At 49.2% G+C, this 25,134-nt stretch overlaps 2 protein-coding genes across 2 annotated transcripts in view; both read left to right on the top strand.

The window, feature by feature from the left end:
* Positions 1-1,975: 1,975 nt before the first annotated feature.
* TMEM230 (transmembrane protein 230) lies at positions 1,976-7,288 on the top strand. Its single transcript, XM_085080501.1, has 4 exons — positions 1,976-2,134; positions 4,207-4,334; positions 4,767-4,889; positions 6,059-7,288. Exons 2-4 carry the CDS (start codon positions 4,236-4,238, stop codon positions 6,197-6,199), a joined length of 363 nt encoding a protein of 120 aa, XP_084936627.1. The 5' UTR covers positions 1,976-2,134; positions 4,207-4,235; the 3' UTR covers positions 6,200-7,288.
* A 13,720-nt stretch (positions 7,289-21,008) lies between these two features.
* Positions 21,009-25,134, top strand: part of SLC23A2 (solute carrier family 23 member 2) — a 55,601-nt gene continuing 51,475 nt past the window's right edge. The window contains exon 1 of the mRNA XM_085080778.1: positions 21,009-21,130. The gene's annotated coding sequence lies outside the window, so the exon portion shown is untranslated. The remainder of the gene's footprint in view (positions 21,131-25,134) is intronic.

Raw genomic sequence — 25,134 nt, 5'->3', positions numbered from 1 at the left:
GCTGAGCCCAAGGGACTCACAAAGAGCTGTGGAGCCACTCAGTAGGGTCGGGACATGGGGACAGCAGCTCTGGGGCTCTGTGCTCTGCCAGCCCTGGCAAGAGGTGCAGCTGGGTGCAGGTCGAGCTCTGCTCACAGGGAACAAGGGACAGGATGAGAGGAAATGGCCTCAAGTTGTGCCAAGGGAGCTTTAAGTTGGATATTGAGGAAAATTCCTTCACGGAAAAGGCTGCCCAGGCCTGGCAGACCTGCCCACGGTAGTGTTGGAGTTCCCATCCCTGAGAGTGTTCCAAACACAGGTGGCTGTGGCACTTGGGGACATGGATTAGTGATGACTGTGGTGGTGCTGCTGTGCTGATGGTTGGACTTCATGATCTTAGAAAGGCTTTTTCCAACCTAAACAATTCCATGATTTTAAGTATGGTTTTTTTGGGAGGCTGAGTACTTCCCACAGTAAGACACGAGTATCCTGGACATAAACTGCCTGACAAGCAGTCCCTGGGAAGCCCCGGCGGGTGGGCAGGAGGATGTCACAAGGTGGCAGTGCCGGCGAGGAAACGAATTCCGCTGGGTCAGTGACCGTGCTGCCGTGGGAGGGACAATCCCTGCTTAGGGCTGGGGACAGGACTTCCCCGTGCCCCGGCCCTGGACTCCTGTTGGGACCAGCACTCCTGGGGATGGTCTGGAAGTGTCCAAGGCCAGGCTGGACAGAGCTTGGAGCAGCCTGGGACAGTGGAAGGTGTCCCTGCCCATGGCAGGGGTGGAACCGCATGAACTTTAAGGTCCCTTCCAACCTAAACCATTCCAGGATTCTGGGTTTAGACACACTGATTTTCTGCTCCTGTGCTGCAGGTGCCTCCCATGTTGAGCTGTCCCATGTCTCCAGATCATTTCTCATTTGACCTCCAGCTTCCTTGGCTTCCTGGTTAGTTCAGCAAAATAAGGAAAACATCTGGAAAGGAAGATCTTTTGCCCTAATGTTTTTTAGCAATTGCTGAGCTCTTGCCCAGAACAGTGGTAGGTGCTGTAAATAACCAGGGGTCTCTTTTCCCCTCCAAATGTGATGCTGGGATGGGGTTGGCCCTGTGGTACCCACAGCAAGCAGGGGCTTTTGGAACAATATTGCAAAATCTTGGGATTTAGTGAGGAATCCAAGGTTCATGATGTGGAAATAGAGAAGGATTCTGGGGGTGTGATGTGCATAAAGCTGGGCCAGTGATTGAAGCCAATTCTTTCTGATACAATTTCCTGCTGTAGTGGGGGTTGCCAAACTCTTCTTTGTGCTCTTCTACCCATTAACACATTCCAAAAATCAGCCAAATGCTTTAATTTATTTAATTTTTTAATTTTTTAATTTTAACAGCCAAAATGACAAAATGAGCAGCCTTGTGTTGCAAGAAACATCCTCTAATATTGGTATTTATACACTTTTGTCCTGTCTGCCCTCTGCACAAATCCTGAAGGCAGCTGGGGGTTTGCTTTGCCACTGCCATGCCCAAATAATGAAAAATTCAAATGGATGTTCCCTTCCAGCAAAACAAAAATGCATACATACACCTCAAAAATGGCTGGGCAGTGTTAATAAATGCTGGGTGTGTTTCTCCCCGTTTGAGAGAGGAAGTTTTCCAGGTTTGTATTTAGACTTTCTTAGCAAGGATAAATTAAATAAGAAGAAAGAAGAATTCTTTTGGCATTTAAGATCTAAATCCACCCTGTACTTTGTTAATTTACAGGAAGCAGAGCTTCTTGGGAAGCTCCTCGGAGGTGGCACACCCCCAGCTCTCCCACCTGATTTAATATTAGATATTAAATCATCTCTATAGAACAAAGCCCTGCCTGACGCGTATCACCTCCCCAGCCCTGCCGGGTGACATTCCACAACGTCCCGATGTCCCTTTGGAAAATCAGGTGTGGAGTTGGGATACGTCCGAAGCTGCTGTTGGTGAAACTCACCCAAATCGCAGGAGAGCTGCCGCGGGTCGCCGGGAGCAGCAGGAGCGGCGGTGGCAGCAGTTCCGGAGGAGAGGAAGGCTGGGCAGCCCCGGCCGTGACCTGGAAGGGAAGCCCTGGAAGGGAAGCTCCGTCAGCGGGGGAAACTTCCGGCATGGGGCCGGGATGGGGCTGGCGGGCAGCAGGTAAGGGCGGCCGGCTGGGCTCTGGGGGGCTTTGGGGGGATTTGGGGCGGGTTTGGGTGTTTTGGGAGCGGCGCGGGACCGGCAGTACAGCCGGGGACACCCCGCGCCTGCTGGGATCCCCATTTCGGGTGTCCCCGGGGGAGGTTGGGGATCCCAAAAGGGCCACAAAGCGAAATCCCCGCCCTTGCTGGTATGCCATGGGGGGACATGCGGGGCTGCAGTTGAGGGGACCTTCAGGATTCTGGGCGGGGGTGCCGTGTTTGGGTTTCCTGGCGCTGCCCTGGAGCCTCCTCGGGGTTTAAAACACAACTGCCATGTTAGAAATTTTAAATTTCAGTATTAATTCTTTTGGCCGAGTTGGTCAGGCAACGATTATTTATTTGGCTCACAAAGAGCACGGCACTGCACTGGTTTCTGCTCTTGAGCCATTGTGGTGCTCACTTGGTGTGACGTTCAGGGGAGTTAAACCTGGCCCTGAAACGTGAGATTTGAGAGAGTATTTTGTATTTTTATTTTATACACGTTTGTCCTCAACGGCCTCTTTCTTGTTGGTAAGTGAGGCAATGGGAAGGACAGGGCAGCTTGTGCAAGTGTAAAGTGGGAATAATTCCAAAGAAGCCACTAAATAGCCTGGTAAATAATGGGGCAGTGGGTAAGAAAAGAGAGCAAAATGGGGCAGAGTCAGAAAATCTGGCACATTTCTGGAATATTGCTTTATTTTGGCTTTTTCCCCTCCCACACATTTGCCTCCAGACATGTGGGAGAGCCTGGGGGTGTTCTGTGACCTGAGAAACAAGGATGTGTAGGGAGCAGGGAATGCCAGACTGCAGGTGGGTGGTGTTTCCGTTACCGATTGGTCTGAAAATGGTTTGTCCCTGTTTTGTTTTTGCTTCCAAAACAAAAGCCCAAAGGTCAAATCAAAGGTTCAATGGTGGAGATTTAAGATCAGAAGGGATTTTATAAAAGTCAAGTTTACAGCAGAAGGAACAAAGCTGAGTGGGGAATGTGCCAGTAATTAGTGACAAAGGGTCTCAGTTCAAGTGGAGACTCAATATTTTGAGTAGATGCATCACCTCTGATGCTCAAGAGTGTTATGGAAACAGAGTCTTTATCCATTCCTGTTGGCACCACTGGAATGTGGGCTTTTGTTCTCTTGGTTCCACACTTCCTCAGAAAATAAAAGCACCGTTGAGGTTGGGAGGTGTGGGAAGCCCTTTCCTCTCCCTGGAATTGCAGCCCTGGCTGGGGGTGCACAGACAGCCAGGTCCTGCTGGGACAGTGCCTAGCCCAGCTGGCTCTGCACGGGCAGGGGGAGGTTGGCAGGATGGATCCCAGCTCCAGCCCCTGGCAAGATGGGCTCCAAGGGACAGCAGCTGCCTCTGATCCCTGTCCCTGGGGTGTCCCTCAGGCACAGAGGGACAGGATTGGCCTCTGGCACTGTGACCCTTTGGAGCAGAACTCAGGGAAAGCCAGCAGAGCCCTGCCCTGCACAGCCTGGCCTGGGTTTGTCCCTGGGGTTTTGGTGACCTCACCATTCACACCCTTGTCTTGCTCTGAGTCCCTCCTGCTGTCTCCATGACACCTCTATTTCATTCCAGTTTCCAGTGGTTTGGGTTGTTTGTTATTTTTTTCCAAAATTGCTCTATTGCAAAATATCCTGGTGGTTGAAAAGCTGCTTTGTTTAGCTCTGGTTTGGGTTTATTTGCTGCTGTTCCTGTGCAGAAATGGCTGGAGCTCAGATGTCTCCGTGCTGGCAGCAGGAGCTCCTTGAGGAGTGAGAGCTGCGTTATGTCCTGGGCACTGCTCTGGAATTTCGATCTGCTTTGAAGCACAGGTTCTGCCTTGATTCCAAATATTGGCAAGCCCTGTTGCAGCTGCATCCATTTTGTATTTTAGGCTTAAAATGAAATGCTTAGATCCTTTGTTTGAAAAGTTTTAATTCATGAAGAACAAAGATGCCCTTTGGGTAGCACAGCCCTGTCACGGTAGTTTCTCTTCAGGAACTTGTTTCCTGTCTCTCGGACTCCACCATCCAGTTTTCTCTCCTGTTTTTGCTCCTCCCTGTTTTCCAGGCTGTAGCTGATGCCCAGGCCCCCCTCTAATGATGTCGTCACGGACCAATCTCTCTGCTGGCATTCCCAGCAGCAAAGTCAAATATTCCAAGCTCTCCAGCACCGATGATGGATATATTGACCTGCAGGTAAAAAGTGGGGAAGGAAACTGTGAAACCACAAGGATGGGCAGCCACAACTTGGCACTGCACAGGCAGCTGCTTCTTCTGCATCTCTGGTGGAGCAGCTGCAGCTCTGAGAGGGACAAAGCCGGGTGGGAGCCAAACCCTTGGCCCTTCCCTTTGGAAAGCTCACAGAGCCTTCCTGGGAACAAGACTGGCTGTTTATTGGATGCATTTCTGTGGAGGGAGGTGCGAATGGGAGCAGAGGTGAAGTGATGGGAGTAAGGGCTGGCGCAGCAGGGTCTCCATGGGCAGAATTCCTCTTGGAAGGGCTATTACAGAGCTGCTGCAGCAGTTTGTCCCATGTCAACTCCGCCAGCTACGGGGTCACATCTGTGCTGCGGTGGGAGGGGAGCTGTGCTGAGTTCAGCTGTTCAATATTTGGGGTTTTCTATCCAGTTCAAGAAGAGTCCACCGAAAATCCCCTACAAGGCCATCGCCCTGGCTGTGGTGCTCTTCATGATCGGGACCTTCCTCATCATCATCGGAGCCCTGCTCCTGGCAGGGTACATCAGCAAAGGTGTAAGTGTTTAATGACACCTCTGGTACCAGTTCTGTGCTATCCTCAAAGCTGCCCTGAGCCCTCATCGACCATCAGGTGACAGGAAACAGCCTCAAGTTGCACTAGGGGAGGTTTAAATTTGGTATTAGGAAAAATTTGTCGTGGAAAGGGTGGGGAAGGCCTGTCCCAGGCTGCCCAGGGCAGTGGTGGAGTCCCCATCCCTGGGAGTGTTCCAAACACATGGGTTAGTGGTGACCATGGGGTGGTGCTGGTTGATGGTTGGACTTGATGACCTTAAAGGTCTTTTCCAGCCCCAGCAATTCCATGGTCCTGTCATCATGGTCAGTGTAGAAATTCAGAGCCAAAGGGAGTGAGCAGGGAATTCATTCCCACCATGGCCTGGCTGTGCTGGCAGCCCTTTTCCCTGGCAGCAAAGCCCTGTGGATCCTGCAGTCAGCAGGGCTGGAGCAGGCTCAGAGCTGGGCTGGGCATCTCCAGGGAGGGCTGAGTTCCCCTGCCCTCCCTGGGGTACAATTCCCTGTCCCTGGGGAGGTCACATTGCTGTCCTGGAGAAACCTCAGCCCGGGGTCACCACTGCTGCAGGGCAGATCATGCAGCGACAGGGCAGGAGCTGCCAGACCCTGTGTGGGACACAGCAGCACTTCTCCATCTCTCTGAGGTTGTGATCCATGGAAAGGGGGTCTGCTGCCACACCAGTTCTGGGTGCTTCCCCCTGCTCCCTGTGCTGGATGGACTCACAGTACAGCTGGCAGCTCTGCTTTATCTCTGTGGGACCAGCAGCCTCTGGGCTCTATCAGCAGCACTCCAGGCACAGATCAGTGAGCTCACACTCAGCCACACTCGCAGCTCCCAGCCCAGGCTTCAGATCCAGGGGGGTCACTGGTGAAGGATGAAGTCCCTTGAGGGATTCCTGCAGCAAGGAGGAAATGCCAGGAGAGGATTAAAGGCTCAGCCTGATGACAGCTGAGATATTTCTGATTTAAGATGGATTTTAATTTCTCAGCTCGCTGGGCTTTGGGGATGGATCACAGAATCATGGGATGGCTTGGGTTCAAAGGTCATCTCATTCCTGCCTTGGGCACCTTCCCCACACCAGGGAGGATGTGAGAGGAAGGAAAGTCCCTCGTGCAGATCTCTCCTCACTGCCCTGGGCTCTCTCTCCCTGCAGGAGACAGACAGGGCCATCCCCGTGCTGATCATTGGCATCCTCGTGTTCCTGCCGGGCTTTTACCACCTGCGCATCGCCTACTACGCCTCCAAGGGCTACCGGGGCTACTCCTACGACGACATCCCTGATTTTGATGACTGAACCATTAATTAATCCCACTCTAATTAGGTTGGTCAGAGCTGGTAGTTCCCCTGGACGCCGGAGCTGGGCAGGGCACAGCTGATGTGTGTCCCTCACACGGCACCAGTTCCTGGGGTTGAGGTGTTGCAGGTTTTCCAGTTTGGGGGGTGGGGGATCGACCACGGAATTGACCAAAAGGAATTGCAAAGAACTTGGGATTTATGGTATTATTCCTCTCAGGGTTGCATAATTCTGCTTGCTGGGAAGTTCTTCCTGGGCGAGGCAATTCTTGCAATTTTCCAAAAATAGATGAGCTGGTTTCAGCAGCAGAGATACTTGTTTTTTCTGTAAGTGTTTGATAGAGTTTATTTTAGTTTTCCATGAGATTGTGGTTATTGTTGTGTTACCTTTGCAGACAAACCATAGTTTAATTCTTTTGATCTCTGTCCATCACAAATGCTTCCAGACTACTGGTCCTGAGCTCGCCTGGAGTAAATGAAGTCTGATGTGCACAAGAGGGGAAAAGCAGCAATTGCAGGAAATTATTTATACACAATGCACTTGCTCCACAACTCCCTGTCAGACTGACCAAGCTTATTTCTTCACAAACACATTCTTCCCAAGCCAGCTTTCCCCATGCCACTGTTGCTTTTGGCAAAATCCGCTTATCCTTCACAAGGACTGTGGCTGGATTTGGCTTATTATTTAAAAAAACGAAATGGATACTGGGAGAAGGATTGGAATCCAGACCAGGACTCAAGTGTCTAAATACCAGAAATCCTAGGTTTGACTGATGTGGGTATTGGAGACACTTGAATTCCAGTTGTCTGTGTGTTTGGAGTCCTTTTGTCCTTGTGTAGATAATATGCCTTGCAGAACTGCCCAGATCAGTGAAGAGAAGTTCTCTGTGTAGTTTGTGCTGAAAAACCCCCTCTGGATTGCTTTGCCAGCTTTGCTGTTGCGTCATTCGGGGAAAACAGAGTGATGGCTCTACTTCTGTAAAGTAAAACCAGCCTGTCTCCTGAGCTGGGAATGTCTCGGTGTGCTGGAGAATGAGTAGTGATGCAAGTGGATGCATTTAACATTAATAAAGTTCTATATTCTCTGTAACCGTAAGTTTGTCTTTCCCACCTGCACAGGTGTCAGAGTGCACTAAACACTGTTCTGGGCTTTAGCTGCTGTTGCCTCCAGCTCCCAAGTGCTGCTGGAGTGAGTGAGGGAGTGAGGCAGCAGCTCTGGAACAGCCTCAGCTGCTCCCCAGCACCTTCGGCCTACCTTGGGGCAGAGCTGGGATTGCTGCACTGGGGAGGATAATTTGAGTGCCCAGGGTGGGCAGGTGCTTCTTCAGAAGGTCAGGAGCTCTTTAAACCCCAGCCCTGGTTAAATGGGCAAAGACCCTGAGTTTCAATTGCTTTGTCTCAGAGCCCCAATATCCCTTTGCAGTGCAGGGTAACCCCAGCAGTGTCTGTCTGAATGTGGCACTCCACGGTTGTCACACAAGCCTCAGGTGGGCTGAACGTTCTGGAAGGAGGGGTAGGAGTGACTGTCAGTGCAGAGCAGGCCCTGGAGGTATCCACAAGGTCAGAGCTGGACAAACACCTTGCTCTGAACATACTCCTAGAATTGCCTTTTTTCCTCCCTCAGTGCTCCAGATTAAACCCAAACCCTAAGACAAGTTCTTTTTTTACCCTACATCTCTTCCCTCATTTGTCTTAATTCCCTTGAGTGAATTCCCACGCTGAACCCTGAGGAATAACTGGTTAAATTCAGGATCTCCCTTTCCACCTCTGAAGGCACCCCTGATGCCAACTTCTCTCCCTGCTGCCAGCCCCAGCTCCTGAGATGGGAGAGGGGACTGGGACACGTACTGGTGGCAGCAGCTGGAATGTGTCAATTAAAGCTGGCTCTGGCCAGGAGAGCGACTGCTGACGTCAAACCATAAATCAGCCTCTATGAGGGAACAAGAACCTGCATTTATTTGGGTTTGGGGAAAGGGGAGAGGAAGTGTAAGTTTAGATGAGAAAAGCAAAGAGGGAGGGGGAAGATGCTTTAAGTGAGGTAAATGATGCAGAAAATTGGGAAATGGGAGTACCTAAGTGGGGTAAGTAAATGTAGAAGACGGGAGAAGAAACTGGACTTTGATGATCCTTGTGGGTTCTTTCCAGCTTAGGACAGTCTATGATTCTGTGATTCTAAGAACATGCTGACAAGGAATTAATGAATGTATTTTTGCTTGACAGAAGCAAAGTGCTCAGGCAGCACAGTGGATAAATAAGCAGGGCTGTGTGAGGGATGGCCATAAGAAAAGGTCCTCTCTACAGGGGTTGGTTTATATCCAATTGGGAAAAAAGGAAACACTTCTAGGAAAGGAAAAGGGCATTCCAACCACTGGAGTTATATGAATCCAGACGACTTCATTCTTCAAACTGACATCCTGCACTTCAAGCACAGTTCTCCTCTAGAGCAAAGTCTCCATGTCTATTAATTTCAAATTGTCTATTAATTTTCTAGCTGTACTGTACCTAATAGCGAGGCTTCAATTTCTCTTGCAAAATAGCACGAGTTTACATTGATTTCAGGAGCTTGGAAACCTTCACTGCAAACACGAATGAGCCTGGTCCCTGTCTGGCAGTGGTGCTGCTCAGTGGAGGTTTGCCGTACTTGGAGCTGTCAGCTCTTTACCTGTTACAACATGATAAGAAGGATGAAGTTTTCCTCCCAGACAAGGCAATTGTTTCAGTGTCTCTGTGCTGATACATTGCAATAAGATTTTTTCAATTTTCCTCCCGCCCCAACCACACTGGACCTGCTGGATTTGCACATCTGGCTCGTCTCCTTTGCTGCCCAACTCCCTGCATATGCAGCTGCCTCCTCCCCTGATCCCGGGTGCCAGAGGTTGCTGCCAAGCCCCATGGTTCAGGGCTCTGCTTCTCACTTCTCCTCCTGTAAAATCCTGGTTGCTGGGGGTTTGGGCAGCCCTGACTGACTCCCTGCAGTGATGAGGGTAACAGGAAAAGGCCTGGGAAGGAGTTTCTGGTTCTAGAGCAGGGCTGGAATGACAAATAAGGTGCCAGCTGAGCCCTGATGAATGAGAGTAACACTGAATAGCTGTTCCCTTTATGGAGCATCCTCCATTCCAGGCAAGGCAGCTGTCTCAGGGAAAAACAGTTGGCATTTATAGAGCCTGATGGGGTATTATTATGCACAGAAGCTCTGGAGAAAGAACAGTCAGCCAGATTCCAGGCTTTTCTCTGGTTTATGAGTGCTTGGATTCATGTCTCCTCAGCAAGGTTCTTCAATTGCTGTTGTAGGGTGTAGTTGCACAATTAATTACCTGCTTAATTTAACACCATAGATTTGCTGGAAAGATTTGGAAACATGATTCTAGATGTCCTGTGGCCTGAGCTACCAGCAGTGCCAGAGAAATCCTTCTGGTGTATTTATAAAAGCAACGATTTTAGTCAAATCTCTTTTTTTTTTTTTTTTTTTGAGTGAACAAAGCTAATTGAAGTTCTCCACCTTCATCACATCAGGGAAAGCCTCTTGTGTAGCAAAGCTGTGTGAAACATCTCAGTGAATAAATGGGGAGGAGCAGCCAAGGCAGCAGTGGAGACAGTCTTGAGTAGCTCCAGATAGTAACTGGAAACTGCTGGAGATCCAAACTGGCTCTTTCCCTGCTCCTGGTATGCAGAGGCTCCTAGTTAGCAGCACATTGTGCTCCCCAGGGCAGAGCATCTCCAGGATGCACCTCACTGCTGGAGTTTCATGGCCACCAGCCGAGAGATGTGGCCACCACTGGCTCCTGGTCCAAAGATCCCCAGTGCAACTCATTTTCCCACCCTTCCCACAGCCAGTTCCCACCAGTCTGGCAGCAGATTTGTTCCCCCAAGGGAACAAATTCAAGGGTAGAGCCAGGGAGAAAAGCTACTGCCCACACAGGAGATTCCAGGACAGGCTCCACACTCTAGAATTTTGGGCTGCTGCTGACACCATGGAGTGGTCTCTGCCAGCTCAGGCACAGGGTGAGGCTGGGGGCACAGGGGTTTGTAGCATCATATCCCCTGCTGCTCTCAAAGGTCATGGCTGATGGGAGAGCCTATGGAAGGAGCCTCAAACACATGGCAAAACCAGGAGGGATGGGGATAACCTCAGCAATGGAAAGGAACAGTAGGAAAAGCCAAGATTACCCAAAGTATGGTGCAAATGGTGCCATAAACCCTTGGAAGCAGAGGCAGAAATTGTGCTCTGTAGGTTGTCTGAGGTGATGAAGGGATGGGGGGAGGAGCTTCACCAGTCTGGGGATTGTGTTTGAGCCCTGAGTCCAGGAGAAACCACAGCCCTGAAAGGATCCTCACTGTCCCAGGCTCTCAGTTCCTTTCTGGTTGAAGCTCCCCAGCAATGACACTCACACTGAGGATTTTGCATATTTCCATACACAGATATATGTAAAGAGACATAGAATCGTTAGGTTGGAGAAGACCTTTGCTTAACATCATGGAGTCCCACCGTTAATTCCCAACTGACATCATTCCCACTGCAGGGAAGCAGCTGCAGGCTCTGCAGTCCAATCCTGGGAAAGCAGCTGCAAGTACTCCAGGCAGCAACTTGACTTGTGCTATAGATGTTTTTGGCATCACTGTTGCTCCTTCTCTCGGAGATTCTCCATGTGTTTGTGCTGCTGGAGGTTCATGGGATGGGGAGAAGAGCAAAGCCCATCACTGGTCCCATAGAAACCTGCGTTTGTAACTCCTTGTTCACATTTTCTCAGCAGTGATTTCTATTTCCTCTTACTTTTTTTGGTAACCTCATCCTGAAGGCCTGGCTGGGTGTTGTCCTGTTGGAAAAAGGTGTGAGGAGGCTGGGCTGGGCAGCAGGATACTCACCTGAAAATACTTTAGTATAAGTTGTGTGAAACGAGAGAAATAGAGAATGTGAGGCTACAACCCCCAGGCTGTAAATACAGCCACAACCCCAAAGCTGTGTTTGAGCAAACAGCCCAATGTGCAGCAGCATCTCTGGTGCTTCCCAGCTGCTCATCCTGCAGGAGCACTCAGCCCAGCTTGGGTTTGCTTTCTGTCACCTGCAATTAGCCAAATTCAGCATCACTTTTCACAGAGAGGCTCAGTACAGAAATAGGGACATTGTGTGGCATAAAAGACACGTAAAAACCCCTCGGGAAAGGAAGAAATGACTCAGCACAACAGCTCTTGGGCTTTCTAGTGGGATCTGGGCTGTGCCCTGCTCTAAATGAGCTTCTCCATGTGCTCTCCATACTCCTCCCCCTCGTGCCTAGTCCTTAAAAGTCCCCAACATCAGCCCATTCATACAACGGCTCCTCACACCTTTTGCCCCTTCCTGAGCCCCTGGTCCTTCCCTTGGGGTGTTTGTCCCTCTCTTCCCAAGATCTCCTGAAAGCACCTCCAGGACTCCCCGGTTGATCCTGCCTTCCCAGGTGGCCTCTCCTCATGATCTGCATCCATTCAGCAGGTAGGTGACATCACCCAGCTCTCGGATATCTCTGGCCTCCCAACCACTGCAGACACCTTTGGTTTCCCCCTCCCAGCTCGAGGCAGTCCTGCCTTCACTTCCTGCCTTCTCAACCTGGTGAAAAGAAACATTTTTTGCCATTTTCCCAGGGCTCTGTGTTGACCCAGCTGTGCTTCCCTGCTCCAAGGCAGACGCCGAGTCCCACTCCTATGTGGAATGTGGATGTGCACATGCACAGCAGTTCCTCTTCCCTTCCTGAGTACAGCTCAAAGATTTTTAGGAATGCTGGATTTGACTAAAAATAGTCCAGACAGTCCAGCAAGGCCATGACAGGTTCCTGCCTCCCAAGAGAGTTGGCTTTGTTCTGAAGCAGAGCCAATGGTCATGGGGAAAAAAAAATCAATTGTGGATTAGAAATTATTGTTTCCAATTGATTTAATTGATTGATTTACTTCTCTGGGCTCAGACAGACTTTGGTTTGTGCTGGTTCAGGACTTGTTACCCTGAGGCCTTTCCTTCCCTGCTTTCTCTGTTGACTAGGAAGGTGTTAAGAAACTGCTTTTAATCGGAAGTAAGGCAATTACTGGGAGATCTGTTTTGTGTCCTGCATGGACAGAGTTTTCTTCTGATAAGAATCAGGAAGTGACATTTCCTTCCTCCACACTTTACTTGGGTTGGATTCCGAGCCATGCTGCTGTCCTCGTCCCTGGGGCAGCACAAAGGCTGCTCCGGGAGCTCCCCTCCCACAGCAACACAGATTCACGTAGACCTTTTCCAGTTCTACAGTTACAGAGAGGAACAAAACTGTGATGAGTCTTCTTTGAGAGGACTTTCAGCTCCTGTGAAACAGCAGGTTTGGCACTGAAGCAAAAGTTCTGTGGAGGAATCACTGTTTCATCCTGGGCTGTTAAAGCGAAGGGCAACAAATCCACTAGTCACCACTAATTAATTTTATTTTGAAATATTTACTTGGGCTGAAGTAGTAGCTGCTCCTAAGTATTTAAAGGATTAGCTGCCTGCTAGTCTTTTGTGCCTGCAACCATTTATTTAAGCTGTTGCTGTAAATCATGCTGTTAACCTGTCATGAGAGGTTTTAACCTTCCTTCCCTTGTCAGTGGGAAATGCCTGGTGCAGATGGTCCTGCTGATGTGACAGTGAGAAATTAATACATCCACAGTCAGGTCCTCTTGGCTCTTTCCCCAGCTTCTTCAAGGAGGGGCAAGACAGAAAAATAATATAGTGTTAACTGTCTGTATCAGGGTATTGCAAAGCCTAACGAGGAGCTGTAAGGAGTTTAGGGAACATGAGCTGGTTGGAAATGCATCCCACCCCTGCCTCTGTGCTGTTACCAGGGCAAGTAATTCCTCTCCCTTCTGCTGGCCTGCCAGCACCAGCAGATCCAGTGCTCAGTCCTCCAGCCTGACGTTCCCTTGCATTTGTCAGACTGTGTTGCATTGGGTTTAATGCATGTGGTCAAACCAAACAACCCAAACCTGCTGCCCAGGGAGAGTTCAGTCATGCAGGAGCATCCGTTTCTGAGCTAAAGCCATGTGTAGCAAAGGAAATATCCTGGGTCTAGAACAAATCCTCAAAGAAAACTCAGAACTCACCTCATCAGGGGGAGTATTTCTTACTTTTATGCACGTGTTTAATGTAAAAGGGAAAAATCTCAGGTCCTTAAACCTACAGGTATTAGTTAGCATCACCATGCAATTTTCGAGCAGTTTTCATTAATGTGTCATTAGAAGAAGTCTGTCAGCTTTTATAATCCTCATTTTTCTGGTCTTTCAACACTAACAGTCCGTATCACAGCGTGACCTCTTCCCTGCTATTTTGGGTGGTTCTTATCCAGACAAATGCCTTATTTTCTCTGTATTTGATACTGGAGGTCAAGTGAATTCTCTCTGCCTTTTATTGCACAAGAACAGAGGCAGGATTGTAACATGGCCAGTGCAAATGTGTGCCTAAAAATAGGCCAGTGGATGGTCTCCAACTTCGAATACAAAAAGTGTATTTGTAGAGGTTTCTCTTTGTTGCATGACCACATTTCAGATCACTGAGGAGACACTTCAAAGTTCATCTCACAAACAGCTCGTGGTTTAATCCTCCCTGCGAAACAAAGGCGACTCTGACTTGGATCTGTGGTCGGCTGTGACACTGAACCCTTGGAGCTGGCAGCTGGCTCACTCTGGAGTGTATCAACTCTGGAGCAGGGGCAGTGCCCAGGATGCTGTCCTGTGTCATTGCCTGCCACCCTGGCCACAGGCCAAGAGCTCCAGAGGGACCCTTCTCTCACCTCTGTTGGAGGCAAGGAAAACAATTCAACAGTGGCACAAGGGGCCAGGGCTAGCAGAACACTTCAGTGACATTGTTTGGCACCAACTAAGAGTAGCAGAGAGGTGGCACTTGAGGCAGGGAAGGAGTTAACCAACTAAAGGGCAATTTTCGGGGGAGAAGTTGGAGTTTATTGTTCCAGGCTCTCTGTGGATTTCTTTTTTATCCTTTCATCTCTGATTCTTGGTTCTTATCATAAAAGAGGTTGCTAGCCCTCCCTCTTTCTGGTTGTATTTGAACTGTGAGCTCTTCAGGGCACAGCCTGTGCCTTCACCTGTGAGCAGGAGCACAGAGGGAAAGCTGTGCTGGGAGGAAACTATAAATAGAGAGCCTGGCCAGCCCTGTGGCATCCGTGCTTCTATAATTGCCCGCTCTGCACTCCCGTGACAAGCCTTGCTTCAGCTGTCAGGGCAAGGAGGAACTGCAAAGTGTCTCCCCAGTTAGTTCCAGTGCTTGACCTGCCTGTGGAGTTCTGCTTTGGGCCCAGTTCTCCCTCTGCCTCTGGGAGTTCTGTTTTTTCTGTGTGCCAGTGACCATTCTTGGTGTCTGCCCAGTGGGATTTGGGCAGTTCCATTTCAGAAGCTGCTTTGTAGAGAGCTTGTGGTCTAACTCGTGTCTCAGCACCACACTTGTTTATTTTTCCTTTTGCCCCTTGCCAGAGGAGGCTGATGTGTTCGTGTCATTCCTGATGTCACTGTGTGGTTTCGTTACTACGTGCTCACACAAGGGATTAAATGAGTCACAGGGTAAAAGTGACCCAAGCCCATCCTTCCTTTGTGAGGATGTTCTTTGGGAATGACTTGCAAGTGGGTTAAACCAGGGACTGTGTCTCTGCTCTCACTTCTCTGCTGAGGGATGAGTAAGCATCCACGACGTGCTGCTGCCTGTGCTTTGCAGAGTAAAGGACCTTCACTTGAACTCCCAGTGCAGGTGGCTTAAGAAAACCTCTTTTATTCTGTGCTATAATATTCCCCTGATGGACTTCAAAATTATTTTGTGCACCGTGTCCACCTCATTTTGGAAGTAGTTTAAGTGGGAATGAGTTGCTCTGGTCCTGCCTATCCACATCTGTCCACAGAAGCTGCTCTTTATTGCCAGAGCTTTGAACAGCCACACATGAACGTGACACAAGGTGGCAAATCCCAGCTCGTCTCCCCCTTGGACACCATCCCTGCAGATGCCTCAGGCTTCATCTGATGGGGAGAAGGTCTAATGCAACAGAACTCCAGGGTGAGTGTGCCCAGGAGCGCAAAACCATCGGGAGCTGTCAGTCCCCAGCTCCTGCAGTGCCTCTACTGCTGCCACAACACCTCAGAGTCAGGAGATGTGGCTCCAGCGACTCAGCATTTTGACAAGGACAACCTGGCAGGGAAAGAGACCAGTGAGGACAAATAAATGCTGCTTTCCTGGCCCCCTCCTGCTCCCACTCTTCCCAGGACTTAAGGGCTCTCAGCTCATTTAGGGGGATGTGCATTTGGGAAGCAGACTGGGGATGAACTCGGAGAGGTGACTAAGCCCATTTCCTCCTCCTTCTGTCAAACACAGGCTTTGCCCCTGACTCAGCAAGTGAAATCTCATTTCTTGGTACAACCCTGAGGTACCAGACAGAACAGCATCAAGCAAATTACCTTCTCCTCCAGAGCACAAGCTGTCCAGCTGAATTAGTGTCACTGAGCAATCTGCAGCACTCTTCCTGCCCTGTATTCCTGATAATGTTGGGATGAATATCCCATGCCCAGCATGGCTTGAGTAACACTATAGGGAGAAGCAAAGGGACCTCTGCTGGGTTATTTGTACTGTGCTGGTTGTTTGTACTGTCCTGGCTGCCACAACCTCGTCTCCACCCACAAAATATTTTGCAAACCCAAAGCTGAAGGAAGGTCTCCTCTCTCCAAAAGCTGCCAGAGGGGAAACTGTTGTGAGACGACCAGCAGGGATCCAACAGTTCTGCAACCACGCAGATCTTTTCTTCTGCTCACCTATTGATTTATCCATTACATGAATTCAGACCACTGTAACGTTGCAGCTGCTTGCTGTTCCTCCCCCGCTGTCACAAGCACAGCAGTGGCTCTGCCTCGTGGATCACTGGCTGGAGCGTCCTTAATTTGAGTACTTGGCCTGAGATCCTTGGACCAAAAGCTCGCTTTGCTACCGAGAGCACTCTGCACTAATTAAACTTCATAAAATTGCTCCTGCCTCCATTTTGCAGATCACAAACTGGAGGGTTGAGCTCGGCTGACAGAGCCCTATGCCAGTTCTGAGAAAGAAACACATTTCTTCTAACTTTATTTCCATCTAACACTGGGGGAAACAGCAAATCATGACTGTCCCCAAGATGATGATAAATTCTTGTGGGTCAGGAGCCAGAGGTGTTTCCCACCAGGTGTTATAGATGGCATTTTAACAAGGCCTCTTCACACTGGCTTTCCTCACCTCAAAGAGCAGAAACCGAGGATCTGCCAAGCTATTCCCCCCCCATAGTTACCACTCCATATTTCAGAGAAGAAAAAAATCACTGTTGGTGAGTGGTTAACTTTTTTTTGTTGTTGTTGTTCTATTTGGGAGAGTTTTCACTCACCTCCTAGGCAGCTGTTGAACTACCAGGGGTTTCATTTTTATTTTGTGTAATCCAGTGCAAGACATTCCTGTTATCCATATACAGGAGTTCTGGGTTCTTAATTCCTGGACTTCATCTGTGGGGTTCACATAAAATATTGTTAATCTGATGCAAGGCAGGCTATTTTTTTTTCTTTTTTTATGCTGTAAAACCAAACTCAAAACACACCAAGAAAATAAGACTGGAAATGAGCTATGAAACCAAGTCCCAAACCAATTATAGAATCATGGGATGGTTTGGGTCCATTGGAAAGGACCTTGAGGACCATCCTATTCCATCCCCCTGCCAAGGGCGAGGATGACATTCTCTAGATACCATTCACGGATGTGAAGTTTTGATTTGGTCTTTTGGACATCCGGTGCTCAGATCAATGATTCACATCCCAGCTGAGACAACACTTGGATTTAAAATGGAAATTTTGTGTAAGAGGCGCTGGCCAAAAACATTTCAGCATTTAAATTTATGCCAGTAATGTCCATGCTGCATCTGAGGAAAACCCTGACCTGCAGTCCTGTCCTTCCAATTTGATGCACACAGAGCCATGACGAAACAACCAAAATAAAGCTGGGGAATGTCCGCAGTAAAGTTTCCTTGGACTGTTGTGACAGTGTTGTGTCCCTGGCTCTGGAGAAGGACATACCGCTCAGGTGGAGGCTTGACTGTGCCCCACAAAATCTCCTTGTGGAGGCTTTTAGCTCCGCATGGGCACAATCTCCTCACAAAACCCTATCCATGCTCCAGGGCTGTCATGGGGCTGGCAGAGCTCCCACAGCTCCCAGTGCCCAGGCACTCCCTAACCGTTACTACTGGGATTAGTTAACACTGGAATATTTGTCCTGCAGGATGCAAGCAACATGATGAGTACAAAGAAAAAGGAACTGGGATCTCAGAAAGCCAGTCTTACAGGAATTTAGGCCAGTTAGAACAATCCCAGGAGGAACTGAGGTTATATACTTTTGATGGACTGTCTCACTGGATGACGTGAGAAGGGTGGCATAAGCCTTCTGTACGGAATAATGGGATGCAGCAATGCCTCACCTATTCAGGTAAATCCCTGAGTGAGCTTTGAGGAGCTCAGGAAATCCAGACAAGATGTAGAATAGAGAAGGAAACAAAGGGAACGTTTCAGAGCTCAAAGGTCTGCACACCAAATGATTGATGACTGCTAATTTCTCCTGCTGCATTGTCATGAAGGACGTACACATCCCATGGCTCCAATTCTTCCAGCTTTTTTATGGACCTCTGAATCAGACAGGCAGAGAGTGATTGATTGTTTAGATAAATACCTCAGGGTTCTGTACTACATTTTAATAACACAAATGATATATGCCAATAATCCCAGTAAAATTATTTCTTCTTCTGTAGCAGGACAGTGTGATGGCATAAAATGTGCTCTGGGTTCCTGAACACGGGAAATAGCAGGGAATTTTCTCAAACTTTGCAGCATAGAAGGCCACCTGGAAGGGAATTTATCTTTATAAGAGGAACAAAGGGCTGAAAAAGGCATTACTGGGTTTGAGCCCATGGTTCCGGGGGGTCTAGCTGTGTCAAATTCAATTCCTGGAGAATTAAATCCACCTTTATCATCCTTCCCCTGCTTGTCCTTGGGATTATCATGACCCTGAGGTCTTTATCTGTTACATTTCAATCTGACTGATGCATTTTAACTTCCCTCCCCCTTCCCTCCTCTAGCTGTATTATCTGTACTTCACTCTGCCATCTTTCACCTGGGAAGGGCAGGTTAGAAAATTGTAACACTCAAAAATAAAACAAATAGAGCTGTGTCTCTGTCCCTGATCCTGAACACAGGGAGGCCTTGCAGGGAGGTGAACACACACAATCTGTCTTCCCACACAAACTCCTGTCAACAGCAAAACTGCTGCAGTCTCAATCAATCTGGCATTACTAAAATGTCCCTCCCATCACAGTTCCATGCTCCCCCACCCTAAGAAACAAAGGCTTTTAACGTTTAAAAGCTGCACTAAGTCTATGTCTATGTTTGGGATAAGGCCAGGTATTGAATAATGCCAAGGGATCGATATCCATATCAAGCGTTGTGCCTTAGCCCTGCCCTATATAGTTCTCCATATGTCTCATTGGAAAACCTTTTAAAAGCTTAACTAGGAGAGTATTGCAGTGAATGTGGAAAAAAACATGCCCAAGGATAAGCACAAATGCTCCAGAGGCCTCATAGGGTCTCTCGTCTTAAAGTAAGCTCCTGGGTTTTAACGGGATCGGATGAAACCATCTCTATAGGGAAGTTGAAGGGAAGAGGCTGGACAGCTGGTGAACAAACACTCCGTCAACATTCCTGGTTGCCAAACACTGCGCAAACAGCAACGTTTAAAGCAAAGACCCGAAAGATCAACAGAGGTCTGGGTGAAACTGCTGCAATGGGATCCAATTAGTGCCAGTGGTCCAGGGAACACTTTCCCATCGACTCAGGACTGCACCTTAATCAAATAACAACAGGGCTTGGGTAGAAAGCTTAGCATGGGTCGATAGCGCCTCAAGGACAGCCGGTGTGAGGGAGCAGGGTGGGGGTGTGAGGAGAAAGGGCAGCGATCAGCTGTGGGGGCTCAGCCCAGAACAGCCCTGAGCAAGGGAAGGACCTGTGAGCCGATGTGTCTGAGAACTGCACGTTCTGCAAAGGGCAGGACACAAATCAAGGCGAGTTAGCATTGTCAGAAGCCACTAGGAATGTCAGATGTTGCCGAGAGGAACGTGAGAGAAGCAGTGTCCAGCACTGGGTACTGGAGCTGCAGATGTCAGCGGTGCCTGAAAACACCCAGCTCTGTGGGCTGGGGGGAATTTGTCACATTTGTGTCATATTCATCCTGGCCCCCACCAGAACACTGGAAATCTCAGAAAAATGGGATTGTTGGATGAGGGTTATGGGTGTGATGGAGGTGTTATCTTTTGGGCGACTCAGCTTAGCCTCCTCTAGTACAACAGGGGAGGTTTAGGCTGGCCATCAGGAGGAATTTCTTCACAGAAAGGGTGATTAGACATTGGAATGGGCTGCTCAGGGAGGTGGTGGAGTTACCGACCATGGAGATGTTCAAGGAATGACTGGAGCACTCAGTGCTCTGGTATGGTTGGATGGTGGTGATCGGTCACAGGCTGGACTCAATCTCACAGGTCTCTTCCAACCTAAAGATTGTGTGATTCTTTTGTTCCCCCCTAAACTCACTCTCCTATTGTAAAAGTTGGATTTGTCCTAAAAAAATAATAATAATTAAAAAAAAAAATCCAAAGAGAAAACCCAAAGCAAAGCCCCAAGAGGGTCAGGGCTGGGGGCTGCCTGTGGAGCCACCAGGCGAGTGCCATTTACCAGGGTGGATTTGTCAGATTTGTCACATCCATCAGCCAGAAAACTGGAAATCCAGGAATAGTGGGATTGAGGGAAGAGGGATGTGCATACATGTGATGGAGATGTCATCTTTTGGGGGACTCCATTTCTTTAGCCTCCCTCTTTTGCTTCTTAAGCTCACTCTCCTATTGTAAAAGTCAGATTTTTCCAAAAAATATTAATTAAACAAAGCCCCACCACCCCCCCCCCCCCCAAAAAAAAAAAGACAGAAAGCCCAAAGCAAAAACTCAAGAGGGCTAGGGTTAGGGACAGCAGGCAAGCACATTTTCCTGGGCCTGGGGAGAGACCCCCAGACGAGGGGCCCGAGGAGTTTCATTTGGGGACCTCATCAATATCCATCCATATGTGCAGGGAGGTGTCAGAGATGGAGATGTTCTGCTCCCTGGGCCCAGCGATGGGACAAGAGGCAATAGGCAGGAACTGATGCATGGGAAGTTCCACCTGAACATGAGGAAGAACTTTCCCAAACAGGTGACCAAGCACTGATTCCTAGAGTCAGAATAACAGAATGACATAATCTCCAGAGTTGGACTGGACCCATCAGGACTATTGATCCAACTCCCAGCCCTGCACAGGACACCCCAACAATCGCACCATGTTCCTCAGTGCACCATCATCCAAACGCTCCCGGAGCTCTGCCATCCCTGGGGCCGTGACACTCCCTGAGGAGCCTGTTCAGCGCTCCATTTCCAGGGAGACTGTGGAGTCTGTGGAGTGTCCCTCATTGGGGATATTCCAGCCCGATCTGGCCACAGTCCTGGGCCATGTGCTCTGGGATGCTCCTGCCTGTGCAGGGAGGTTGGGCCAGATGCCCCACTGCGGTCCCTTCAACCTGACCCATCCCGTGACCCTGCGATTTGTGTCTTTTCTGGAGAAACCGTTGATATGTCCCTGTAACTGGAGGCTTCTCGCTCATGGAACACGAGGCTGCTTCCCCCGGCGAGCGCCGGAGCGCCATGGCGGCCGAGCGCTGAGGCAGCTAGCCCGAGGCCGCGCCATCTTGTCGGGGGCGGAGCGGGGCCCGTCCCGCCCCGTGCTCTGCCTGCCGGGGCCGCCCGGCCCCGCCGCCCTCGCCGCGGAGACCGAGGGGAGCGGAGCCGCAGCCCCCAGCGCCATTGCCGCCCTCAACCCGCCATGGCAGGTGAGCCCGTCGTCCTCCTTCTCCTCCCGCCGCCGCCCGCCCTGAGGGAGCAGCCCCGCGGCGCTTCCCCTCAGCGCTCTCCCCTCAGCGCTCTCCTCTCAGTGCTCTCCCCTCAACGTTCTCTCCGCCGCGTTGTCCCTTCAGCGCTTTCTCGCGCTCGCCCCTCAGCCTCCCGCCCGCTGTCACCTCCATGCCTTCCCACCCCGCAGAGTCGCCCCTTGCCGCCGCGGGCCGGAGGGTCGCGGCTCCCCGCAGCCTCCACCATGTCATCCGGCCGCAGTTCACCTTGGCCGCGCGGCTCCCGCCCCGTCCGCACCTCTCCTCTCCTCCTCTCCCTTTTATCTCGCATTTGTGGGCTAAATAAACCCTTCCCTGTGCTCCGTGCCGGCGGCTTTCTGGCTCGGCGTCGTCTCCGGGGGATGGGAAGGGGCGCGGGGGATGCCCGGGTGGCACCTGCGGCGGGGTCACCTGCCCGGCGAGCAGGACCAGGGCATCGGTCCCGGGGTGGAGTCCTCTCTCTCTACCGCTGAGGTCATTCTTTTTTTTTTTAATTATTTTTTTCCCTTTAATCTGAAACAAAATGGGTGGCAGAGCCATAAGCTTGCAGATGGGATGGAGAAATGCAGGTTAATTCTCCCCTGGTCCTGAAGGGGTGGCCTCGCTCTTCCCTGATCCCGTTCTCGTGATACGCTTTTAAGCGTTTTTCCCCCCTTTAAAAATTATTTATTTGCTTTTTTGTTTTCTTTTTCAGTGCACATCGAGGCAGTAAATATTTAAATTTTCTGGTTTTAACTTGCGAGCCCCGTTCGATATCGTGTGTGGTTTTCTTTTGTTTTAAGGTACATTTTGGGTAAGAAGAAGTGATGGGTAGTGCAGAAAAATGCCCGAACAAAGCTTGTTGCAAGCCTCCCATTAGGTTTCCTTGCTAGAATAAGGACTAACAATCTCTATAATGCATTCGTGTTATTAGTGCCTTTTGCCTTTTTCCATAATAGCTGGCAATGAGGCAGAGGCTTTACAGTTTTATTCCCGTCCCTTCATTTTGGAGCTGTCGTTGTCATTTTGTACGCTGGGAAGAGAAGCCCTTGAGGCAGTTTGGGGCTCCTCTTGCCAGGTGAGTGCGGGCTGGGCTGACCCCAAAGGCAGCAGCAGAGCCAGTGAAAGATTCTGGCAGGGAAGGGAAATCCCCAGAGGTGTTTAAGACAAGGTAAAAACCTTGTCTTAAAGGTTGGTTAATTTTTTCCAGTGTCATTTCCCAGATGCAGCTGACTCTTGGTGTGAGTTCAGTACCAGCTAAATGTCAGGCTCCCTGTTGCTGATGGGCTTTATTTTTTAATAAAAACACCAAGGTTTTCACAATAAGCATATGTCTGTATGTCCTCACTGCAGCGTGGTGCTGCCAGGCTTGAGCAAGCTTTATATTACCCAGTTTAAGCTTTAAACAAAGCTGGTTTGGGTAGTGTTTTTACTGGCAGATGGAGTTTGATGCAGGTTGTAAAACGAAGTGGAGAAGCGGAACAAATGCTGGAGTGATGAGCTGCTGATGGGCTGCACAGTGCCACAGCCAGACTTAACGGCACACCTTGATATGCCAGGTGATTTCAGTGTAGATAAAGGACTATTATCGCAACAAGTAGCACAGGTTAGCAAACTGGAAAATAGTCCTTGAGATATGTAGAACAATTGGATTAGTAGTTGATGAGCTCTTGCACCCCTACTCCTAGTTCCCAGTCATGATCCAGATAGCTTGAAATTAGAGCAGTGGTAATGTGGAGATTTTCTGAAACAAATTCAACCTTGGGCTAGCAAGGAGGTTAAACAAGCCCTGAGATTTTTATCATGGATTTAAACCAGCCTTTGGCTTAGTAAAGATGTGAAGAAGACTTAAAAATGTCTTGTCAGAGCCCTGGGGATAAGTGGAGTTAACGCTGGAGTTCTCAAGGGTGGGTTGTGCCCCTGCTGTGCCTTAACAGGCCGAATTAGAATGGTTTAAGATCCATCCCGTGTGTCACTGGGCTGTGAGCCCTGCCCTGAGCCAGGCTTAGCTTTGCTGAACTCTCTCGAAGCACACAGCTCTCAGGAGATGGGAGGGGGCAGGATGGGAATCAGGTTCTCAGATCACGAGCCTGTTGCTTTCAGCATGGAAACAAATCTGCAGGAAAACCAGCTTTTCAAACAGTGGAAGATTTGGGTTGCAGGTTGATGGGTGTTTCTTGGGTCACAGCAGCAATTTAAACAGCTCCCATCCCTCCCAGCCTGGCAGTGTCCCCTGCATGCTGGGACCTCTGGAGGGATGGCAGCTCAGTCAGGGGTTAGCTAACAAAAGTCTTGTGTTTCTGTGGAAGCCAGATCTGTTCGGGGAATTTTTGTGCTCTTTGCCCTCCATGAACCCAAGCAGACCTGAGTGTACCTAAGTCCATACTGAATGGTGTATATGTCTCTATGGCTTTTTAAAGCTTGCTAATATGAGAATTTCTATCTTGTGAAGTCCAGTGTAATGGGGAGTTGAATTCCAGTGGAGAAATAGAAATCATGTTTTGGTTGGTATTACTTGGAGACTTCTTCAGGGGAAGCTTGAGATAATGGCAGCGTTTGAAGATTGTTTTTTCTTAACAGAAAACTTTGAATGTGGTTTTCCCCACATTAATTCAGAAGAATCTGTAAAAGATGCTGCATTTGCCTGCAGTTCCTGTTTCAAACGTATTTTTAAATTAAACCAGGTAAAATTTTTTTTCTTTGATTCTGTCAGTACGATTGGGGGTTTTTTTTGTTTATTTTCTTCCTGATGTAGCTAAATCTGCCAACTTCCTCAATATGATGGACTCTCCTGTGGGGCTGTGACGTGGCTGTGTTGTGTTGTGTAAGTTGATTGGAGACCGTTGAAAGCTAAATGGGTGAAACTTCAGGCATTGTCAGTATGGATTCCTCCAGAAGTGGCTGCTAAGCTGCTCTAATGACTGGTCTGAACCGCAGCAATTAAACCTCTCCTGATCAGGAGTGCAGGGGAAGGCAGCTGGCACACCCTGGGAGCTGTTCGCCACCACAAACTGGTGTACCAAGCAACGTCGTATTTGGAAGGTGATAGAATCCTGGCGTGATTTGGGTCGGAAGGGACCTCAAAGGCCACCCAGTGCCACCCCCTGCCATGGCAGGGACACCTTCCCCTATCCCAGGTTGTTCCAAGCCCCATCTAAACTGGCCTTAAACATTTCCAGGGACGGGGCAGCCACAGCTTCTCTGGGCAAGCTGTGCCAGGGCCTCACCCCTCAGAGGGAAGAATTTCTTCCTGAGAAGATCTTGTTCTGCCGTAGCTGCTCCTCTCAATGCCTTTGTGTGAAGCACGTAAGAAATCTCAAGCCCCAGAAGTTTCTCTGAGGCCATTTCTTCAATAGATTTCTTTTACTCCCAAACACTTCTTTATGTGTTTATCCTTACAGGAGAAAATGCAGATGGCTGTACATAACCCTTCTATTTCCATTGGAGCTGATGGTTTATATGTTGCTGGAAAATCCAGTTATATCAAGTGTTATTTATGAAACCTCAGTGGTCATGAGGTGGTCTGACAACAGCTACAGTAGGGGTTATTTTACTTAAATGCTGCAGGAAGACAATATTGACAGGATGTGTAAGAGACGTGCATCCTGATGCAGTGAAGGCAGGAATAAAATAAATCATTACAAATGAAAGCTTTTTCCATGTTCTCCAACCTTCCCGGGGGTGTAGTGTGTTCAGACACTGCCAACTTTGTGGGGTGCACTAAATATTTCTGTCAGTACTTGGGAGTGCATTTGTTTTATGGGCAAATATTTTTAATTGTTATGGGCTGTCTCAGGACAGGGTTTCTTTGATGGCAGGAAAGAAAACTGATTATATTTGGCTGTTTTCAGGTTATGGGAAGGAAATGTTAGCTGTCTGAATGTTTTTCTATTGGAGATGAATCTAAATGGGGATTTCTTGCCATGGTAATTTGGCCATGAAAGGAGCGGAGCTACTTCCTTGGAAAG

The sequence above is a fragment of the Lichenostomus cassidix genome, chromosome 22 (genome assembly GCF_008360975.1).
Source record: "Lichenostomus cassidix isolate B80296 chromosome 22, HeHo_3.0, whole genome shotgun sequence".
Classification (NCBI taxonomy): domain Eukaryota; kingdom Metazoa; phylum Chordata; class Aves; order Passeriformes; family Meliphagidae; genus Lichenostomus; species Lichenostomus cassidix.
The sequence above is the reverse complement of the archived record's forward strand: the minus strand, read 5'-3'. Positions and strand labels throughout refer to the sequence as shown.